Raw genomic sequence first — 22,310 nt, 5'->3', positions numbered from 1 at the left:
AACTGGAAAATGAGCAGATGCCCATCAGTTAGGGTGTGGCTGAACAAGTTGTGCTATATGAAGGTAATGAAATATTATTGTTCTTTTAAAATGATGAGCAAGTCAGTTTTAGAATAGCCTTGAAAGATTTACACAAACTGATGATGAGCAAAACAAGCAGAACCAGGAATACATTGCACACAATAACAGCAAGAATATGCAATGATCAACTACAAAAGATTTGGTTCTTCTCAATGGTTCAATGATCCAAAGTAATCTCAATAGACTTTGGACAGAAAATACTATCTGCATCTGAAAAAGGAATTAAATAGACTGAACATAAATCAACATATGTTATGTTCACTTCTTTTTTTCTTTTTAAAATCTCTTTCATAGTTTTTTTTTTTTCCCTTTTGCTTAGATTCTTTTTCTCTCAACATAATTCATAAAGTAATATGTATTTTAATTTTTTAAAAAGAAAATAACTCTGTAAGACATTGAATTGGCCAAATGAAAAAATGCCAAAATTTCATTGAAGAAAATTATTCCTCAAAAATTAAAATTCGGCTAGTGAAATTACTCTACAAGAAATCGAGAAACAATATAACAAAGAAAAAGAAAGAAAAATATAGAAGAAAGTGTCAAATATTTCACTTGGGGAAAAAAAAAACTAACCTGAAAAATACTTGGAGGTGAAATAATTTAAGAATTATTGGATTCAATATTATTATAAAAAAACAAAAAAGAAACAAACCTACACATTGTATTTTTAAGAAAGCATTAAGAAAACCTGCCTCAATATCCTAGAACCAGAGAATAAAGGAGAACTGGAAAGAATTCACTGATCATCACCTAATCACAAAAACTTCCACAAATATCATAGCCATTCCAGAATTCCCACATCAAAGAAGAAGTGTTTCAAATAATCATAAAGAACTTATTTAAATATTGTAGAACCACAATCAGGATCCTACAAGATTTGGCAGCAACTATGTTAAAGGAACAGAAGGCATATAGAATGGTATTTTAGAAAGACAAAAGAGGTGGGATTACAACCAATAATAATCTGTCCAGAAAAAATGAATATAATTGCTCAAGAGGAAAAATATATAAATAGAAAAAAGAGAACTTTTACCCATTCCTGATAAAAAGACCCGAATTGAATAAAAAAATTAGTTTTAAAATGTAAGATTCAGGAGAATGATAAAAACATAAACATGAAATGTATTTTAAGGATTAAATAAACTCATATGTTTACTTCTCTATAGTGGAAGATGACAGATGTAACTTTAAAGAAATTTGTCATTATTATGAAAATTAGGAATCTAGATAGAAAGAGGGTATTGGAATGAGGCAATTATGTAGAAATGATGTTAAAAATGGATAGGGGAAAAAGTGATGTCCTTGGGCAAGGAAGAAGGGAGATGAAGAAGTTACTTTGCCTTTTCAAATATCAGATTCCAGATGCTTTGATCTTTTAAAATGAATGCTGCTAGATTCTGGGTAATCCTGATTGGGAGTCCTCAATAATTGAAATTTTTGTTTCTGGTTGTTTGTAATACTTTCTCCTTGATTTGATAATTCTGAAATTTAGCTATGATATTCCTTGGGGTTTTCATTTTGGAGTCTCTCTCAGGAAGTGATTGGGTGGATTCTTCCAATTGCTATTTTACTCTCTAGTTCTAGGACATCAGGGCAGTTTTCCTTGTTGATTTCCTGAAAGATAATGGCTACACTCTTTTTTCATCATGGTTTTCAGGAAGTCCAATAATCCTCAGATATTCTCTCTTAGATTTATTTTCTAGGTTACTTCTTTTCCCAATGAAGTATTTTACATTTTCTTCTATTTTTTTTTCAATTTTTGGTTTTTTTTGACTAATTCTTCATGTCTCATTGAGTTATTCATTTCCAATTTTTTTTCAATACTCATTTTTAGTGAGTTACTTTCTTTATTTTTTAGTTCATTTTGCCTTTAGCCAATTGATATGAGTTTTTGTTCCATGGATTTTTTCTCTTTATTACAAATTCTGTTTTTCAAGTTGTTTTCTTTTCCCATTTTTGTCAAATCTGTTTTGTAAGGAGTTATATGCCTTTTCAATTTTATGAAATCTATTTTGCAAGTTTTCTTCAGTGTAATGTCTATGCTAATTTTCTGGATAATCTCTGGATGGGCTATTAGTCTTTAGGTGGAAAAGTGATGAAGGCAGGAAAGCTACCATGAGGTGGTCAAAGATGGAATCTGGATTCTGGAGTCTGAAATCTTCTGTGTCTGTGGCTGAGACTCTCAGTTCCCAGTCATCTCAACCCTGAAATACCTTAATATGATTACATCACTTCAGCAGCTGTGCATGTGCCTACTATAGCCATTACATTACCATGTATGCCCAATAGAGTGATTATATAATTACATCACATTAAGTATAGTTTAACTAGAAAACCATTATCCCATCAATCACACTGAGTAGGTGCTTAACTATAAGCACTCTGCTGTCCTTGATTCAAGTATACTTTCCAGAGTTTCTCTACCTTCTATATTTCCAGCTTTCTTTTGTTTTTGAATGCAGGTGATCACACCCTCCTTGACTTCTTAGGAAGGAGGAGACAACATTAAAGGGAAATGGGGAGTCAAATCAGATATTGTTAGCAGGTTTCCTCTGAGCTGAATGGTCTTACTTGAAACAGGTATACAAAAATCCATCAGCACAGGAGGTATAACACAACCACATAGTAATAAACACAGGCTAGTAGTGATATAACAAACAACGTGAATCAACATGAGGAATTATATTGTCCATAAATCCTAGAAGGAGGTTATATAAATAACAATCATACATACACCTCCTTCATCAGCCAAAAGATAGTCCAAAACCAATCTATTGTCCATTACTTTACAAGTCAGGGAATCCAATGATTCCTGCAAATTTCGAAGTCCTGCAACAATCTTATAATGTCTCAGAGAATCAAAATCCAATGATTCCTGTGGATTCTGAAGTCTTGCATCAGTCTCATTAACAATTTTTGATGGTCATGAGTCAATTGCCATACACATAGGGTTTAACTGCCAGGATCCCCATGACTGCAGTAGCAGCAATAGTAGTAGCATAGAAGCATCATCTTCATCAAGAAAGTCCATGTTCCCATGGAGGTCCTGATAGAATTAAAGATCCAGCTCCCAGAAACAGGAGTTCATTTGTCTTCTATCACTTAGGAGTGCTTACCCATTGCATTAGTTCTGCAACCCAAATAGGAGAGGAAGAAGCATTGTAGAAGGACTGATGGCATATTTGTAAGTCTTTGTTCCAGTGATAGATACTTATCAAAGAGATGAGTGGAAAAATGACAATAGGATTTCAAACTAATGATAGTGTGAGTGGATTTTTTTTTTATAAAATTTGGACTAGAAAATTCTACCCAGATTCTCCTTGTATCTAGAAGAGATAATTGATTGTAAGTTCCCCTTAAACTGCCATTCTTCCAATGACATATATTCATCACATATATGCAACCCATATTCCCTCAGGTATTCCCAATCTGAGCTATACAGATCCCCATGCAATTTATCACATGGCCTTAGGAATACTGAGCAACTAATTTAATGATCCCTCTGAAATTACATAATTGATAAGTGTCCTGTCCGGCAGGACAATAACAGTGGGTCATCGAGTGGAGCCAGGGCCGAAGGGGAGCAAAGGTGCTGTAAGACAATCAGTCTGTAAAGCCTACGGCTTGGGGACAGGATCGGAGAGACAGAGAGGCAACTCAAGATTTAAGATGGTGAATGTCTCTGTTTAATGAATGAAGAGAGTTTAATTAAATAGGATTTCAGAGTGGGGGGTTACAATGAGAAGAATGTCGGACCATAGGTGTGGCGGAAATCCTAGAGTATACTGTTATCTAGATTTTGGGCGGAGATGACCGATTTCTTGGGACACACATTTATCTAATCTTCAGGAATTTAGGGTGTATGCTAATCTTAGCTCTTTGTTTCCTGCGTCCAAGGACATGGTCTCTGGCAGTCTTCAAGGACATGGTCTCTGACATATCCCCCTTTCTTTAATAATTTATGGGTGGGAGGCCTGTCTTAGGCTATGTGGCCGGCATCCATATTCAGTACCCAAGTAATCCGACCTTAAAAGGCCAGAAAAGGGCAGGACCCCTGTCTTAGGCTATGTGGGCGGCATCCGTCCCAGCACCCCAGCATCAAACTTCCGGGGTGTGCTTCTGGAAAACGGGCCCACAATAATCCCGTCATTGGGTGTTCCTGCAGCCAGAGGGTATGATGATCCTGAAATATGGGGCCACAATAATCCCGTCATTGGCTCACCCACAGTTTAGCTACTGAATGCGAGGGGGCAATACCTGAGACCAGACCTTGTATGGATATGAGGAGGAGGTGGGGCAAAAGTGCTTAAGGCAAAGTGAATAGGAGCTAAGAGTTCCCATTCTTTCAGGTATATTGAAAAAATATACCAGTTTCCCCAATGTTCTATCTCTACCTCCCCTTTTCAAATGACCATTCCCCATATAAATCCCAAGAGCAAATCAAAATCCCTATACATAACAGACTAATACAGTAGCATTTCCTTCAAAGCCCTCAAACATAACAGCAATAATTACATAGTTTTAACAAATCCCATCCCAAGTCTTAAACACACAGTAATAGATGATCCAGGTAAGGTTTAACAGTCGGTCATCAACCATCCCCAAAGTCCCTCATATCAGTCCAAAGTACACTCGATGCAGGATCAAGTCCATGGTCTCATTTTAAAACTGCTGCTTCAGGCTGTGAAGTGATAGGAGGCTCTCATTCCTTGCAGAGTGGGTGTGTGCCGTGGTGACAATCAAAGCTGATCAAAGTTGATCCAGGTTCCAGAAGCAAGTCAATATCTGTAATTTGACCAAAATCTAAAACAAAAACACAAATCTAACACATAAAGATTGGATCAGTCTCAGATAGAAAGACTCAGTTCACCAGACTGTTGCAAAACATGAGGAGGCCAAAATGGATTGGCCAGCAGTTTCCTATGTGACGAGACGAGTTTGCTTTACAGGCCAAGCAAACGGCTGCAGTCTTACAGACCCTTGTTAATTGTCCACTTATCATGTAGAAACCTTAAAGGAACAAAACACAAATATCCAGTAACAGACAGTTGACTAAGCGAAATAGTTGCCCAAGCATTTAGGATACAATGATTACATATAACCAGACTGAAAATAGCAAGGCATGACATAATTGAATTGCAGTAACAGTTCTATTGACCATTGCTCTGATCAGAGAGATCAGTTACAGAAGGAAAAATTCAAGAGCATAATTAACATAACATAAGCGGTTGAGTTTTAACAGCTTATCAATCAATTGTCCCAGTAACTATCACAGGGTGGAGCTTTGAAATTCCTGAATAACATTGGCCCAAAAACTTTTACCTCCAAAATCAAATTTCGGATAAATCTTAAACAATTATTTATCATATCCTTATAAATCATAACAGAAAGCATAGTAAGTTCACAACTTAGAACAATTATCATATCTAGGTAGATGTTACATGAGTGAATCTTATACATACAAATCATTTTGCTTTTAAAATACCCAGTACATAGAAAAATATCCCAAATTGCATATTGTCCATAACAGAAACATTTTCAAAAGGACAAAGAAAAAAAAACTATTATGTTCAGAGGCCCTTTAAATACCCTCAGAATGACCCAATACAATCAATTTAAACTTATACAAAAAACCCAATTCCACATAAAAGAATTCAAGAACATAGCAATTAAACTTTTAGAAATACTCAGACCAAAGTATGGATCACATTTACGACCATTTTCTTTTAACCAAAAAAAAAAACATTTATGAAGAAACAAATATTCAATCAATTAACCTAAAAATAAGCATGTCCTTTAAAATCACAGTTTGCTGCACTGGCTGTAAATCAGTTAAGAAAAAAGCGGCAGGAACATACTCAGGGAGGTGAGGGGCAGAGAAGATTCCATATGGCCATCCTTCCCCCACTCCTGACCCCCTAGAAAAAACTTCCTTCAGGTTCCCCACTCAATTTCCTACATGGGGATCCTTTTCAAGATTTAACCCATCAGTTTCTCAATATCAGGTTTCTTCCCAAATCCACCCATTTCCAACTTTCTCTTTCCTTCTGACTACATACTTAAACAATCTCCTTAAAGAACTTTCCTTCCCAGATACTCCTTTGGTGAAGTAGCAGAAGGCAGTGGGGGTGGGTGACTCCTTCCCCCACCTCTTCACCTACTCCCAAAAGTCTTTCTTTCACCCTTCTGATACCAATCGAACCTTTAATTTCCCTTGCAAATCAGTCCTTCCTAACTCACCTGCATTCCTCTTTCCTTTTCCCATCAAAAACCTGTAAGATTCAACCCTATAGTGAATAATAAACCTCCAAAAATCCACACATGTCTAGCAGAGCTGGTTTTAAAGTATTAACTTGTGTTAACAACCTTCAGAAGGTAACAAACTGAATCAAAGTAATACAGCTGTTTTTAAAAGTTTTTTTTTTTTTCTTCTACCACATTTTTTCTAACAGCGATTATCATCTTATCTCTAGAGCTATTTATTGCCTAGGCCAGGCTAAGCTTGAATTTTATAGTTCTTTACTCTAGCAGGCTTTTCCTTAAAGACATGCAAATTATCCTTAATCATAGTTCTTAAAACTTAACAAAGCTTTTAAATCAGCAAAAACAGATTAGGGGCTTTTTCCAGGATTCCCCACCCTCAGAGAGAAGTTTCGTTTATATTATAACTTTCCGAACTTTCAAATCCCTTTCAATCTATTTTTTTTCTTTTTTATTCTTCCTTTCCCTTTTCTCCCTTTTTCTCACAGACTGCTGCAGTCAGCCAGACAGAGAGAGAGAGAGATTTTTCAAACTTCTTGATATTTTCTAAGTCTGCAACACAGAGGCTGAATCCTTATCTCTTACAAGCTTATTTTAACTTTTAACACAGACACACACAAACAAACATGGAGCTCCAATTTACTATGTACAGTTGCAACGTTGTTTTCCAAATAACAACATAACAGACAAACCACACAGAACATGGAACATATATGACAGACTACACAGTTATACAGATTCCATGACATTCAAGATTTTTTAAAACATGAGAACAACAATTTTCTCAATCGTTGACACCCTGTCTGTTTCAGGAGCTGTTCAGTGAATTTGAGTGGTTCGATCTTCTCTTCAGGTTCCAAGGTGTCTTGGTCTCGTAACTGATGATAAAAGATGTGTCTTTTTGTGATCGCAGAATCTACTTGATATTTAACGAAAGTGGTTAGTTTATTAAAGGCCCAAGGGCCAAAAGAAAGGAGGAGAAGGAGTCCCACAAGAGGGCCGAGAAGACTAGGGAGAAGAGTGGATAGCAAGGGGGAAGTGGAGAACCAGTTCTTATACCAGGATTCATTTTTTACTCTTTCCTGTTTTCTTTTTTCCAGACTGTCCCTAACAAGGCCAAGTTTATCTGAATAAAAGCAGCATTCCTCCTTGAGGGCTGCACAAAGACCTCCTTGTTGTAAGAAGAGAAGGTCTAAGCCTCTTCTGTTTTGCAGGACGACTTCAGCTAAGGATGCTACTGAGTCTTTAAGGTGTTTAAGTCCTGCTTGCAATTCCTGTAAATCCTTATCTATAGCAGCGCTCAATTGGGAATATTGTTTGTCATTTTGTATGAGGGAGGCTATACCCGTCCCCGTTCCTACCGCTCCTAGGCCAAGGAGGACGGTCAGGGTTAATGCAGTAAGGGGTTCCCTTCTGGTCCTGAAATTGCCAGTACTTTTTCTTTCCCAGATATCAAGGAAATCATCGGCCTGGTATATATTAATATGAGGGAAGAGAAAGACAGAAACGCAGTAATCGTGTTTTTTGATAAAAGATCGGGCATCCAGAAATGTAGTAAGGCCAGCAGAGCAGGCAAAATAAGAGCCGTCAGGAGCGGCCACATATTGCCACGTCAGGTTGACAGGTATGGTGTGGTTGCAAACGCCTTCAAGCTGTTTGGGAGGAAGCATGTTAGGTCCTAGGAGACAAATTCCAATGAATTGATCAAAACTGTTCTGTTAGCCCAGTGATAGTCTTCTATCAAGGACCTCATTTCCTTCTTAAAGGTCCTGACTTCTGTGGTGCTCAGGGGAGCGTTCACAAATCCTATACCTCCCTGGGCCGAAGGAACCTCTCTTAAGGGATATAATTTAGGACTTGGGGTTTTACTTCCCGGCAAAGGATAATTTCGGATATCTCTTTGAATTTGATCTAATTCCTTCCTTAAAGAGGAGAATGACTCTTTTTTGGAGTCCAGGTGGGGTCAATCGAATTAAATCCTCCCATGCCCTGAGGGGCCCCGGAGGAGCTGATGGGATTAAGTCCTCACCTTCCCTTTCCTAAAACCATGGCTTCTTCTGGGGGTGGGAATAAGTATGGAGGACTGAGAGATAACAATGGGTCCCATTGCTGGGTCTTTAAAGTTTCCTCCTTCGTGTCCTTTACACTTGGACTCTTACTCAGCATTATAGAAGCCCCGGAAAGCCATAGTCCTGCATATAGAACCTCCTCTGGATTAACAGGTTCTTTGTTATTAACACACAAATTCAGTATTTGGCACACCCAATCTTCAAGGAGCCAAATTTAGGCCAAATAGTGCCTCCACCAATGTCTTTGTCACCCCAGACAAAGTAGCAATACCTTATCATCTTTTTCTTGCTTTTTCCTTTATATTTTGGCAGTTTGTTCCAATTACTTAATTTGTTTCCCAAGGGACTATCTACCGGTATTCTCTGATCATTTTTCTCATTTCTCTCCGCAAGGGCTGGCTGGGACTGGGCCACACCCATTGAATTTGGACGGAATCTAAATTCCAAAAACACCCAAACACGCCAATTGTCGCCAATTGACTCCAGTCACCCTAGAAGGCCTAGCCAAGCCTACCTGTCCAGAGACCTAGAGTTTAAGACTCAGGGCCTCACAGCATCCTATGAGCGACAAATCCCCCCAAGACTGCAAGAGTTTCCCAGCGAGCTCAAATTAGGCCGGGCATTTGAGCCGCAAGTCAGGGGCCTAGTCCTGCCTTCCATCAACATACAGTGTAAAAGGCCGGTCATCTTTCTCAAAAGGCAAGGTGGGAGCGGCCCCAAGTACTTGGGCGAAGTAAACCTTTAGATAAAGAAACTCTAGCCCCAGGAAATAAAAAAGTTTAGCAGCAACCATAGTGTGGCCACAAATTACAATAGCTACTTAAGGCAGTTTTACTTCTGGTCTATGCAATCACACCTGAACTCAAAACTCCCAGCAAATATTAGCTGCAGTCCCAAAGGATTTTATCTTCTACATCAGTTATCATTAATCAAGGACTTCAGATAAAATCTAGTTCTCAAGAATCACAATAAAGGGTTTACAGCTTATACAGCTATCTTTCTTATCTAAGTAGATAGTTTTAAATTTAACATTACACAGATCTTGAAGTTCACAAGTAACTGAACCAAACTTCATATAACTTATTGCCCAACAGAGATGACAAAAATTTTAAGGCATAACTCAGTTACAAATTACCCAATACCTCTAGAAAACACACCATCTAAGTAGGAAGGTAAACTATCCCATCTTAGTCCCTCAGCGTCTCAAAGAATGGAGGAGGGAAAACAGGGAACAAGTCTAGAGAACATAGAAAAGCACACAGGAAAGGCAGACTTCTTTCCTAAGGGTATTCACCGAATTCTTAAATGGCTTCAGTTTCTCTCATTTACTCATTTCTTGCTGCAGTCAAGGAATGAGGAGAGAAAGGAAATAAAAAGCCATCTTTTAAAGAATTTAATTTGCCTTGACCTGAAATTTCATTCCCAGCCATCATTCCAAAGGTCTTTCTTGAAGCTGCAACCTGGCCAGGGTTGGAGCCCAGGAAAAAACCTTTTGTTGGCAGGGACATAGAATGCCAATCCAGAAAAGAATAGAACCAAGTGTGCTAAGAGCAAAAGGTTTTAGGACTAAGAAAATTAGGAGCAAAAGAGTTCCCACCTATAGGGTTAGGTAGGAAAGTGTGAGACAAACAGACCTAGCCTGGCTTACCTAGATTATCTCTCCATAAGCAGCTAAGAAAGTTTTAAGTTTTGCCCTGAGGCTAAGAAAAAAACCGAGAGCAGTTTAAAATCCCATCTTTGTAGACAGCCTTGTGAGCGTGCGAAAACGTAATTCTGAGGCTTCTACAGACGCAGGATGACCAAATCAGGGAAACTAAGTCCCGTTTAAATGTATAGGACGAGCACACGTCCTGAGGGCTAGAAGCTGCGGCTTTAAGAGCCAGGTAAAGGTCTGGAAGGGGCGCGGCCCACTTGTCCAAATTGCTAGCAAATTTCTATTTTAAAAGTTGGTGACAACCTTCCCGGAGATTTGAGAAGATTTAGATTGAGTCCCCAATCTCCCCACTGTACAGTAACCCCAAGAAGGGACAGGATAGGAGCATTTAAACGGCAGGTTGCCAAGCCACATGGGAGAGGTCCGAACCAGGCCTCGAGTTCTACACTCCCCACTCCATGTAAGAAGGGGGAGGAGAGGCCAGAACGAGGGTGGGGGAGGAAGAGATGCCATCTTACCCAGCGCAGTGCGTCTTGAATGGCGAGGGCTCCTCTGGCGATTCCACGCTGGAACTTGAAGGCGGGGCAGCTCATCTAAGTCCCTAAATCTTGCTGGGAGAGCAAAACCTGAAGGGAAGACTGCTTACCCCTGTCCAGGGAGTAGCTGCCGTGGGCAAAGACATTCTCTAAACTCACCCCAATTCATTGACCTTTCTCCTCGTGGCTACAGCCTGACCATTAGAGACTCCATTGCACTTAACAGTGGTGTGGGAGAAGGGCTCAAACACAGCTCCTCTTACGTTTCTCCGGCTATCTCCCCAGAACAGAGCAAAGAGAGCGCTGGCCTGGGACCCCCGAGAAGGGTAAGGTCCCCAGAACGGCCACATGACCACTCTTTGGTCTGTGGTGGTGTTAAAGAGACACTTCCTCTCGTGTCTCAACAGTTCCTGCTGGAGAGCAGGACTATCTGGTGACAGGAAAAAAAAGATTAGAAATGCATTGATATGCAAAGGAAGGGCCTTTCTCTCTCCAAAGGAATTGGTCAGTGGGAGTTTCTTCAAGCAAAGCATCTGCTCCAGGAAAAGACTTTAGAGGCAGGGGAGTGTCTAGATCAAAGAAGCCTTTTCACCTGAAATGGAAGTAGAGTGAGACGGAACACAGATATTCTCCCCGCTACCTTTAGAGATAGAGTGAGACCAAAGAAAGAACGCAGATTCTTCCCGGAAGAATACTGCCTGAACAGCTCAAAACCCAGATTGGTTCTGAGTGTGCCCCAAATGTTGAGGTCTAGCTTTGGGGTACCTAAATGAAATTAGGGTTAAGGTCTAGTGGCAGGTTTGGGGTATTTCAAGCGAAAAGGATCTATGGACGGCGCAACATATTTTCTTTGGAAAGGGGCCACTGGTCAAACCAGACTGGAGTGTTTTGATCTTATCCGCCTGCAGGCTGGGCGGACCAGTGGCCCTTATAAAAAATGGTTCTGAAAACCAAGGCCAGCACGGCCAGGGTACGGCTGTACTTGTAAAGGCTGATTGATACCTTGGTTATTTTTCCCTAATCCTTGTTGAGGGAGAAAACCCTGGCTTAGCATTTGTCTTGTGACTACAGAATTGGGGCTGTACATAATAATACCCATTTGTGAGAGAATATCTCTTCCCCATAGGTTAATAGGTAGATTAGGAACTATGTAAGGGCGGACAGTGCCCTTATTTCCCTCAGCGTCTTCCCAAGTTATCTGAGGACCCGGGGTAATTGCCGAACCTTGCCGTTGTTAGAGGCTCCTTCAATGACTTCATTAATTAATGCCCAGAGGGGGAAAACATTTACAACGTTTGGCCCTTCTCGTTTTAGGTCTCGGCCAACCTTCTGCCATTTCCCGGGGTGTATTTCAGGGCCATTTATAATAAACCAAGGATGGACCTTATCTATGTATATAAAGAATTTTATAAGGTCCTTCTTTTTTACTTTTATGCCTCTTTCCTTAAGATTTCCTTTAAGATCTTTAAGGAATATTTGTTCTTTAGATAAATACGATCCCATAGTACCGACAATCGCGAAAACTTACCTCTACCCTTACGGGGGTTCCGTAGAGACCGTGAATTCTCTCCCGGAATGCTCGGGGGCGATGTCGGGCCGAGGTCCACTTAGAGGCCCACGTTGGGCGCCAGTTGTCCTGTCCGGCAGGACAATAACAGTGGGTCATCGAGTGGAGCCAGGGCCGAAGGGGAGCAAAGGTGCTGTAAGACAATCAGTCTGTAAAGCCTACGGCTTGGGGACAGGATCGGAGAGACAGAGAGGCAACTCAAGATTTAAGATGGTGAATGTCTCTGTTTAATGAATGAAGAGAGTTTAATTAAATAGGATTTCAGAGTGGGGGGTTACAATGAGAAGAATGTCGGACCATAGGTGTGGCGGAAATCCTAGAGTATACTGTTATCTAGATTTTGGGCGGAGATGACCGATTTCTTGGGACACACATTTATCTAATCTTCAGGAATTTAGGGTGTATGCTAATCTTAGCTCTTTGTTTCCTGCGTCCAAGGACATGGTCTCTGGCAGTCTTCAAGGACATGGTCTCTGACAGATAAGTTATTTTTAACCTTATTTATCAGTCCATGAAATGGGCTGGAGAAGAAAATGGCAAATGTCTTCGTCACTCTTGCCAAGAAGAAACCAAATGGGGTTACAAAGTTTGGGACAGGAATAAAATGAAAGAACAACCACAAAAATAAGCATCATCCTGAGAAAACATGGTATTTATTTCATTTTTGTATCAAATAGAACATAAAGAAAGGTTTACAGAAATTTCAGGGGAGATGGGACTGAAAAAAATTCAAGTCAGCTTAGAGGGTAGAAGTCAAGTCTCCAGTTGATGACAATGGAGTCTGTTCTTCATCACTAAGTAGGTAATACTTATTCTCTTGCAAGGAAGGGCTGGAAATTGAAGGTCTTCAGCTCTGGAGCCTGGGGGTGTCTTGAGAATTCTTCCCTGAAGAAATGCTCAGAGACTTGTGTAGCAACAATTACAAATATGAGAGTCCACTGAACAGAGAGTCATGGGTCCTGGCTTTGTTCCTGGAAGTGGCGGCCCAGGTGAAAAGAAGGGAATAACAGTCTCTACAAAGGAAATAGGGTAGAACCTGCAAATGAGAGATCTCTGTAGAACATTATAAAAGGCAAGAATTCCAGCGCAACTTTCTAGGTACACCCCAATCCTGCACATTGGGTCTTTCACTCGATGGTTCAATAATCTAGGATAAGTCTGTAAATAGTAATCTTCTTCCTTTTTGACACAGCGAAGCAGGTACACAGGGGAACAGTGTCTGTCCTCCTTTATCTCCAAGCCTGAAGCATAGATGCCCAGGGACCACTGAGGTAGTTGAGTCACATCTACCTCCCAGTACTGTTTACCTGATCTGAAGACCTGCTTAGCAAAGACGCGATGGAAAGGTAAGTCCTTAGGTGGCTCCTTCTCCTCCTCCCAGTCTCCTTCAGCCTTCACGCTCCTGAGATCCTCGGAAACAATCATGTAAGAGTCAGCTGATATGGGATCCAATGTGAGCTCCACTTTATATTTCTTGAGCAACTCTATTAGGCCAGGAAGGATGCATTCTTTCAATTCTGGGGTGACAGCTTTGGCGCTTTGGGACAACACAATCTCACTCCTTCTCAGCAGTTGTTTGGCATTGTGTAGCATATCCAGATCGAGATGGACCACTTCCTGCAGCTCTTCCATGAGGTTCTGAAGAGTTTGCATATGCTGTCTTATTCTGTCCTTATTAGCATTTTCCTCTTGAGACAGTCTTTGAAGAAAGTCAAACTTGTTCATGTTGTGTAATCTCCTGATTTTGTAGTATTGCATTTTGAGCATCATGGGCCAGTCAGTGTTCTCCTCCTGATCAAGAAGTTGATTATATTCCTTGAAATGTTTCTTCAAGCGACTCGCACGCTGCAGCTTCTTCCTGTAATAGTGAGCAGCTTCTTTTGTAGGAAGGATCTCATGAGGCCCATGCTCTGGGGTTTCACAACATGCTGTACAGAGTAAAGTTTGATCATCTTCACAGAAGAGCTTTAAGGGTTTTTTGTGAGGGACACATTGGCTCTGGCCTTGAGTGCTCTGCAAAAGGCTGAAAGAGGACTGTTTGCCCAGCTCAGTCAACTCTGCTAGCCTCCTGTTCACTACTGGGATCTCCCTCTTCTGGTACTCTTGCCTGCATTCAGGACAGGAGGAAGTTGAAGCTTCCACTGTCCAGCTCAAGGAGACACATTCTCTGCAAAAAGTGTGCCCACATGCTATGGTGACAGGCTTAGAGAAGTAGCCCCTGCAGATGCTACAGGTAATGTCATTCTGTATTTCCTCCAGAAGTTTCCCAGCAGCCTCCATTATTCTCTCTTCACTTACCTCTGGTCTGTAGCAGTTGGATGAAGAGACTTCCCCTCCACTGAAGGCAGTGCTTTTGAGCAGAAGGATGCTCTCCTTTTATAGAAGGTAGTCCAGCCGGATGAAGAGACTTCCCTTCCACTGAAGGCAGTGCTTTTGAGCAGAAGGATGCTCTCCTTTTATAGAAGATAGCCCACCAGATGAAGAGACTTCCCTTCCACTGACGGCAGTGCTTTTGAGCCAATGGATACTCTCCTTTTATAGGAGCTACTCCCACCCTCCCACAGAAGGTGTGAATTCCTCAGGTCTGGGATCCTGCAGTGAAACTTGTTGACTCTTGCTGGTTGTAGCCACCCTTAGACTTCAGAGTTCACACCTTTGCTTGGTCTCTTTTAATTAAAAGGTTTAACCAAAGTCAATGACTTCCTTTGTCCCTGGGATGGGGGGGGGGGATTGCTATGAAAACATGGAGGTGTGGTTCAATGGATTTTCAAATCTGATTTATACTGGGGCTTCCTGTAGGCAAAAGTTGATTAAAAATGTCAAAATAAATAAATAAATAAAGAAGCTAAAATGAAATATATAATGACAGAGTTGTTTCTTATTTTAAGAATTATAATACATTTTTCAAATATTTTATTTTTTTCATAATTGATTGTAAAAATCAAATTTTGGCATTCATGTTTTTTGAGTTACAAATTTTGTCTTCCTCCCTAACCTCCTCCCTCCCTGAGACAGTAAGCAAGCTGATATTGATCATACATGTGCAAACATGTAAAACATATTTCCAAATTAATCATGTAATTTATTTTTAAAAATAATTCAGGGACAGATAGGTGACACAGTGGATACAGCACTAGTCCTAAAGTCAGGAGGACCTGAGTTCAAATTTGGCTTAAGACACTTAATACTTCCTAGCTGTGTGACCTTGGACAAGTCACTTAACCCCAATTGCCTCAGTAAAAAAATAATAATTCAGCATACAGAGCAATTAATTTAAATTTTTATAAGTATAAACTACCAGATAAAACCTTAGTGGATTTTCACTCTTCTGAGAATATTTCATTTCCTCCCCTCCCCCCATTTCCCATTCTTTTCCAAATGGGATCTAATTAAAACACTTAAGTATGGAAACTTTATCTTGTTAAGGGACAAGGAAATGCAATCAATTAACCATGTATTTGGGCAAAAAAACTTCACAATCAAATGTAGAAAAGCAGAAATAATAAATTCTTCCTTTTCAGACAATTGTACCAAAATTATACAATATGGCTTTCAATAAAGAGCCAGGGAAAGATGGACTAAAAACCAATTGGAAGTTAGATATTCTAATTCTAAAGAATGTGGTAGGCCAAACAACAAATCATAGAGACAACCAATAATTTAATCCAAGAGAATGACAAAAATAAGACAACATACCAAAACCTATGAGATACAGACAAATCATTCCTTGGGGGAAATTTTATATCTCTAAATAATTACATGACTAAAATGAAGAAAGAAGATCAATGAATTGGGCATGTTAGGAAAAGAGCAAAAGTTCAATCAAGGGAATTAATGAATGGGGAAAATACAAGGAGTAGTGGCCTAGCAGCAACCACCTAAAATTCTGTTATAAAGCAGCTGTCATCAAAAATATACGGTATTGGCTAAGAATGGAATAAGTTAGAGACACATGACACAGTAATCAATGACTATGGTAATATGGGATACAAACTCACTATTTCACAAAAGTTGCTAGGAAAATGGAAAAATAATATCAGAAACTTGGCATAGACCTACTTTGCACACTCAAACCAAAATAATGTGAACATGGGTACATGAATTGAGGATTAAAGGTGATATTATAGGCAAATTAGAAGAGCCAGGCACAGTCTATTTCTCAGACCTTTGGAGAAGGAAGGAATTTATGGGCAAAAAAGAACTAGAGAACATTACGAATTATAAAATTGATTTTGATTACATTTTTCATAAAGGGTTTGCATAAACAAAACCAACACAAAGAAGATTAAAGGGGAAGCTCAAAGCTAGGGGAAAATTTTATAAGTAGTGTTTCTGATAAAGGTCTTATTTCTACTACATAAAGAACTGTGTCAAATTTATAAGAATACAAGTCATTCCACAATTGAGAAATGGTTAAAGGATTTGAACAGACAATTTTCAGATGAAGAAATTAAAGTTATTTATAGTCATATGAAAAAATTCTCTAAATCATTATTGGTTAGAGATTTTCAAATTAAAAAGACTCTGAGTTAACACCTCACGCATCTCAGATGACAAAAATGGCAGTAAAAGACCATGATAGATGTTGGAGAGGATGGGGGGAAACTAGGACACTAATGTATTGTTGGTGGAGTTGTGAAATGATCCAACCATTCTGGAGAGCAATTTGGAACTCTGCCCAATAGGCTATAAAACTGTGTCCTTTAGGGCCTCCCAAAGAAGTTGTGAATTCCCCAGGGCTGCAATGCTTCCTTGCAACTTGTTAATCTTTCCTGGTAGTGGCAGCCCTAAGCCTTCTGAATTCTCACCTCTGACTGGCTCCTTTTGAATACAGGTTCCTGTGTACCTGAGGAGAATGCTATGAAAACATTGAGGTTTTTCAACATTTATTTTATTTGAAGAAACATAATAATAATAATAATAATAATAACAACAACAACATAGAAAAACAACACAAAACAAAATGAAACAAAAGAAAAGAGAACATTACCATGTGCTCAGCAGAACATCAGGGAGGATTCAAAATATATGAGAATTAATACCAGTTGAAGAAAGTATAAATATTCGTAGAAGACTTTATATTTATGAGTTCTTTTCCTTACTTTCTTGTAAATTGTTCTTTTATTCTCTGCTATACCCTTTTTTACTTTATTTCTTTTCAACCCTTTCATCTCTTTTACCATTCCCAAGCAGATTGTAGTTAAGAAAGGATATATTTATATATACATATGTAGATTATATACACACACATACACACATATCTTCCTTTAATCCCCCCACTACCCGCATGATAGATACAGTTAAGAAAAGATATAAAAGCCCTTTTTGCAGTGTCAAGAAACTGGAAATTGAGTGCATGTAAACTGGAGAATGGTTGAATAAGATAAGGTATATTAATGTTATGGAATATTATTGTTCTAAAAAAAAAAAAGAAGCAGGATGATTTGAGAATCTTGGAGAGACTTACATGAACCAATGCCAAGTGAAATGAATAGAACCAGGAGAACAGGTAATACACCAACAACAAAAATTGTTGATGATGAATTCTGATGGATGTGTTTCTTATCAACAATGATGTGATTCAGGTTACTTCCAAAATACTTGTGATGAAAAGATCCATATGCATCCAGAGATAGGACTGTGGGGAGTGAAAATTGATCACAATATAATATTTTCACCTTTTTTGTTGTTGTTTATTTGCTTTTGTTTACATATTGCTTTTGTATACATATTTCAACATTTGTATAGATTTTATCATATATTGGATTACTTGCTATCTAGGGAAGGTGTGCTAGGAAGAGAGGGAGAAAAATTTGGAAAACAAGGTTTTACAAAGGTGGATTTTGAAAATTATCTTTGCAAGTAATTTGAAAATAAAAAATGCTATTATTTTGAAAAAAAAAATGATGGCATCTTATTTTGCAGTACCAGCTATAGGCAGGTAGATAGTACAGTAGATATAGTACTGGACCCTACAGTCAGTGAGTCTTAACTTTCAATCTAGTTATCAAATACTTATTGCTATATGATCCTGACCAAGTCACTTAACCCTGTTTCCCTCAATCTCATCTTCTGTCAATGAGCTGGAAAAGAAAATGGCAAAACACATTAATATCATGGCCAAGAAAACCACAAAGCAGGTCAAAAAGGGTCAGGAATGATCAAAATGACTGAAAAACCACATAGGATTGAGCATAAAAGCATGTATAATATAATAGATTGCATCTTTCTGTGTACACTAAATGATATATGTGTGAAGTGCTTAGCACAGTGTCTGACAAGTAGTACATATTATATAAATGCTTATTTCTTTTTCATCTACCAGTGAATTAGAAACATGGTACCTGACTATTGATAGGGCAATTAGGAAATTGTGAAATTTGAATGTAATCAAACAATAAAGAACAGTGAGTACAAAAACTATCAAAGAAATACAGGAAGATTGGTATGAACTGACATAGAGTAAAGTAAGCAGAATCATGAAAACAACATACAAAATTATTACCAAAACACAAAACAAACTTTAAAAACCCCAAAATATAAATGGGAGTAAGCATTACAAGAAAAACTGGAATACTGTGCGAATATAATAATCAAAGTTGGGCCTTAAAAAGAAAAGAGATTATATCACTTTGCTGGTGTTCTTTTTAAAGAGAGATAGTTGTGACGTAGCGTGTTGCATGTTCTGTCAAATCCCAGTTGAAGCTTTAATTTGATTGAGTTGTTCTCTTTCTTAATCTCCATCTTTCTTTCTCTATCTCTTTAGCTCTTTTTGTTTCCAACTTTTTATCTATCTGTATCTATGTTTTTCTGTCTCCATCTCTCTGATTCTAATTCCATCTACAATTTTTTAATGAATGGCAATTGCCAGAAGAAAGGGAAGTGATATAATTGGATGTGAAGGAGATAAAAAAAAAAAATAAATACTATCCTCTTTTTTTTCAATGACTATACAAGTAGTGATATTTTGGGAAGTTATGAATCTATAAATGAGCTGGTATACAGAGTCAGTATATATGCCTAGAATAAAATCAACCCTTTGAAAATACACAGACTGAAATTTTTAAAGATTCTTTGGCAGGTAGGTTACTGATGTCAGAAAACTGCAAGGGCAATATATGCCATGCCCAAAAGCTTCCTGGAGAATTTCCTTCTCTATATCGAGGAACATAGACTCACGTTTCAGTCACATATATCATGGTTGTCCTTCTGTTCTCCCACAATTTGCCCTGCTACATCTTTAGCTAAGCTTTCTCATTCTCATTGTCATTGCTGACAATAGCTGCCAGAGTGCCATTTGTGTCTTTAAAACTCATGGTGGCAGCATTATCAAAGTTACAGAATTAGCTAGAAATGGGAAAGTCTGTTCTTTTTTCTTGTAGACTATCTAGTTATCTCAATCTTAGTCAGAACCAGCCAATCCTTGAATGATTCCAGAATTCAGCACTTCAGGGAATCCTATATTGGTCAGCTTAGTCTAATAAAGCCATTTGTGCCCACTGAGGACTATGAAGATTTCCCAAGGATGATGAGCTATATATACTAACAGAGAGATAGATATCAGGGCAACAAAAATGGAGCCATCAACACCAAATCACAAGAGAACTTGGCAGCTACTGACTGAGGTTTGAAAAGTGTCCAATAAACTTCTATTGGAATGATATTTTAAACTCATTACAATATTTGGCTTCAATTTCAAGTTTCTTTTCCCTTTATGGGATTTTTAAAAGTGGCTACTGGATGACATAACAATGTGTATCAATCAAAAGAATTATATCTTTGGGCACCTGCACTGCTTGTCGCAGAAGTTCTGGTCTGATGATTCCTCTTGGTTATTGTAACATATTCGGGAAAGCTAGGATAATAGAACATAAGCTTGGCCAAGTTTTACAAAATTGCAAAACTTTGAGTAAGTGCCTAGCAAAGTTCTCTGTATCTGTTATTTGAAAAAAAAAAAAAAACAGCTTATGAATGACTCATGAAGTTGGAAAATTGTGGGATATTTTTCTTCGAGAACACATTATAAAATTGAAAAACAACATACAGGGTCCTATATGATTACAAAGTGATGTAGTAATAGTTTTTTTTGTTGTTGTTTTTTGGTTTTTTTTTTTTTTTAGGTTGGAGAATATATACATACACACAAACACAGAATCCTTAAACATGAAATCATTAATTCACTTTTAGTACTTAACATGTAAGCTCTTCAACCACTGCCAAATTGATTAACTGTTGGAGACAGGCAGCATGAAATAGTAACTTGAGAGTTAGGAAGAATGGATACAAGTTGTAATTCTAACATGTATCTATTGAATGATTTGGACAAATCATTTTATTTTTTTGGTTTAGGGAATTTTTAGAAAATGATTTCATGGAGCCAGAGATGACTTACTTTTGGTAAAGAAAATTTCACTTATCTAGATATTTTCTACAAAATATTAAATTCCAGGTTCAGTTTCTCTCACTATCTATTATAAATGAAATCAGGAGGCATAAAGACATTGCCATTAAATGAATGGAAAACAGGTGAGGATGAAGACCTCATTGCCAAAAAATGGGATAAAAAATGAAACATGTCAGACACCTTAATACAAGTGAGAAGCCTCACAGCTGTTCTCCACAAATTATCTATGTGTATTCATATTTACATACATGTGTATAATATATATATATAATATATATGGAAACTTACATATGTGTAAATATACATACATATATTGTATAATGTGACACATAATATAAAATGGCATCATGTATTGTATTTGTAATATAAATCTGTATGCATATATATGTATATGTGAAATATAGATTATATATAGTAACTTCATACCACATATGCACAATTAACTTGTCATTTATCATGTACACATGCCCCATACATGTACAACACAATATATATGTGTATATGTACATATATATTTTTGAATTTCTTTTTTATGTTCTTATCAAAATTAGAATGAAAAAATAGAGTAAGGAATGTTTAACTTTTTCTGCTTTTATCTACAATGTCTAACATAGTGTCAAATAAATTATGATACTTTAGAAATGTTCATTAATCTGTTGGAATCCTTACAAAGTGTTAAGTCATTAGAATTGATAGAGACAATAATTATCTAATTTAGCTTGATTCAGTATGATTAATCTGATCTTACAAGGAGATGTTATGGGCCAGAAGAAACAAGGTACTAAGTGTAACTGATAGAAACAATGCTTGTGTTCACAGCTTTAGAGAGCTCATATAAACAAGAAGTATTTAAGTACTCATTGGAGTTCAAAAGTATGGGAGGGAGATTCAATTAACTTGTTTAAAGTTGTTCAGTTAAACTTGTTTCAAGTTGAGTTAACACTAGTATTCTAACATGAATACATCAATTGGTTAACTGATTCAATAAAAGATTCTGAAGGCACTCCATATCAGTCAGGTAAATTTATTGAAACCAAAAATGTTTCATATTTGTCTACATATTTCCATCACTTAATGAATACTTGACTTATAGCAGGGATTAAACAAATGCTTTTTTAAATGAATAAATATCATATAGCATAGAAAATAATAAACTTAATTCCACCTTAACAAATAATATCTATCTATCTATCTATCTATCTATCTATCTATCTATCTACTAAGATTCCAATAGAGTTAACTTCTTGTGTTAAATCATCAAAAACTTATAGAAAAATCAGACTGGATATCAAATTAAGAAAAAAAAAATTATACAGATGAAAAGACATTATGTGCAACTCCATTCTGACATGTTTAAAGAAATAACTAATTCTAAAAGTAGGGAAATGAACAAAAGTAAAGACCTGACTATGATGACTGGCATATCTTTGAGACATTTAATTAATATATATCAAATTAAAATAAATAACAACCATAATTTCAAAATAATCCTGATGAAACCTGCCTCCCACTTCTATATATGGCAAATGAGAACTATATTGCCAAATATTGCCCATGTGTTATTTATTTTTGTTTAAATTTTGTTAGGGAGAAAATCTCTATTAGAGGGTAAATGGGTAAATGGAAGGAAGCATTATAAAGTGACTTTGGTATCTATAAAATAATTCCCTTCCCTCCCCCCCCCCAACAAAAAAAAAAGAAGTTTAACTGAAGCAAAGTAATTACTATAGCAAGGAAG

At 37.7% G+C, this 22,310-nt stretch overlaps 1 protein-coding gene across 1 annotated transcript; it reads right to left on the bottom strand.

Moving 5' to 3' along the window:
- Positions 1-12,887: 12,887 nt before the first annotated feature.
- LOC127556979 (probable E3 ubiquitin-protein ligase TRIML1) lies at positions 12,888-14,448 on the bottom strand. The gene has a single exon (XM_051990482.1). It carries the CDS (start codon positions 14,446-14,448, stop codon positions 13,066-13,068), a length of 1,383 nt encoding a protein of 460 aa, XP_051846442.1. The 3' UTR covers positions 12,888-13,065.
- Between the last annotated feature and the right edge of the window lie 7,862 nt (positions 14,449-22,310).

Source organism: Antechinus flavipes, chromosome 3, assembly GCF_016432865.1.
Source record: "Antechinus flavipes isolate AdamAnt ecotype Samford, QLD, Australia chromosome 3, AdamAnt_v2, whole genome shotgun sequence".
Lineage (NCBI taxonomy): Eukaryota > Metazoa > Chordata > Mammalia > Dasyuromorphia > Dasyuridae > Antechinus > Antechinus flavipes.
This window is presented reverse-complemented; position numbering and strand designations above follow the sequence as displayed.

What these genes read in the sequence shown, in the direction of transcription:
- LOC127556979 (XM_051990482.1), bottom strand. Translation starts at nt 14,448, where the DNA reads ATGGAGGCTGCTGGGAAACTTCTGGAGGAAATACAGAATGACATTACC.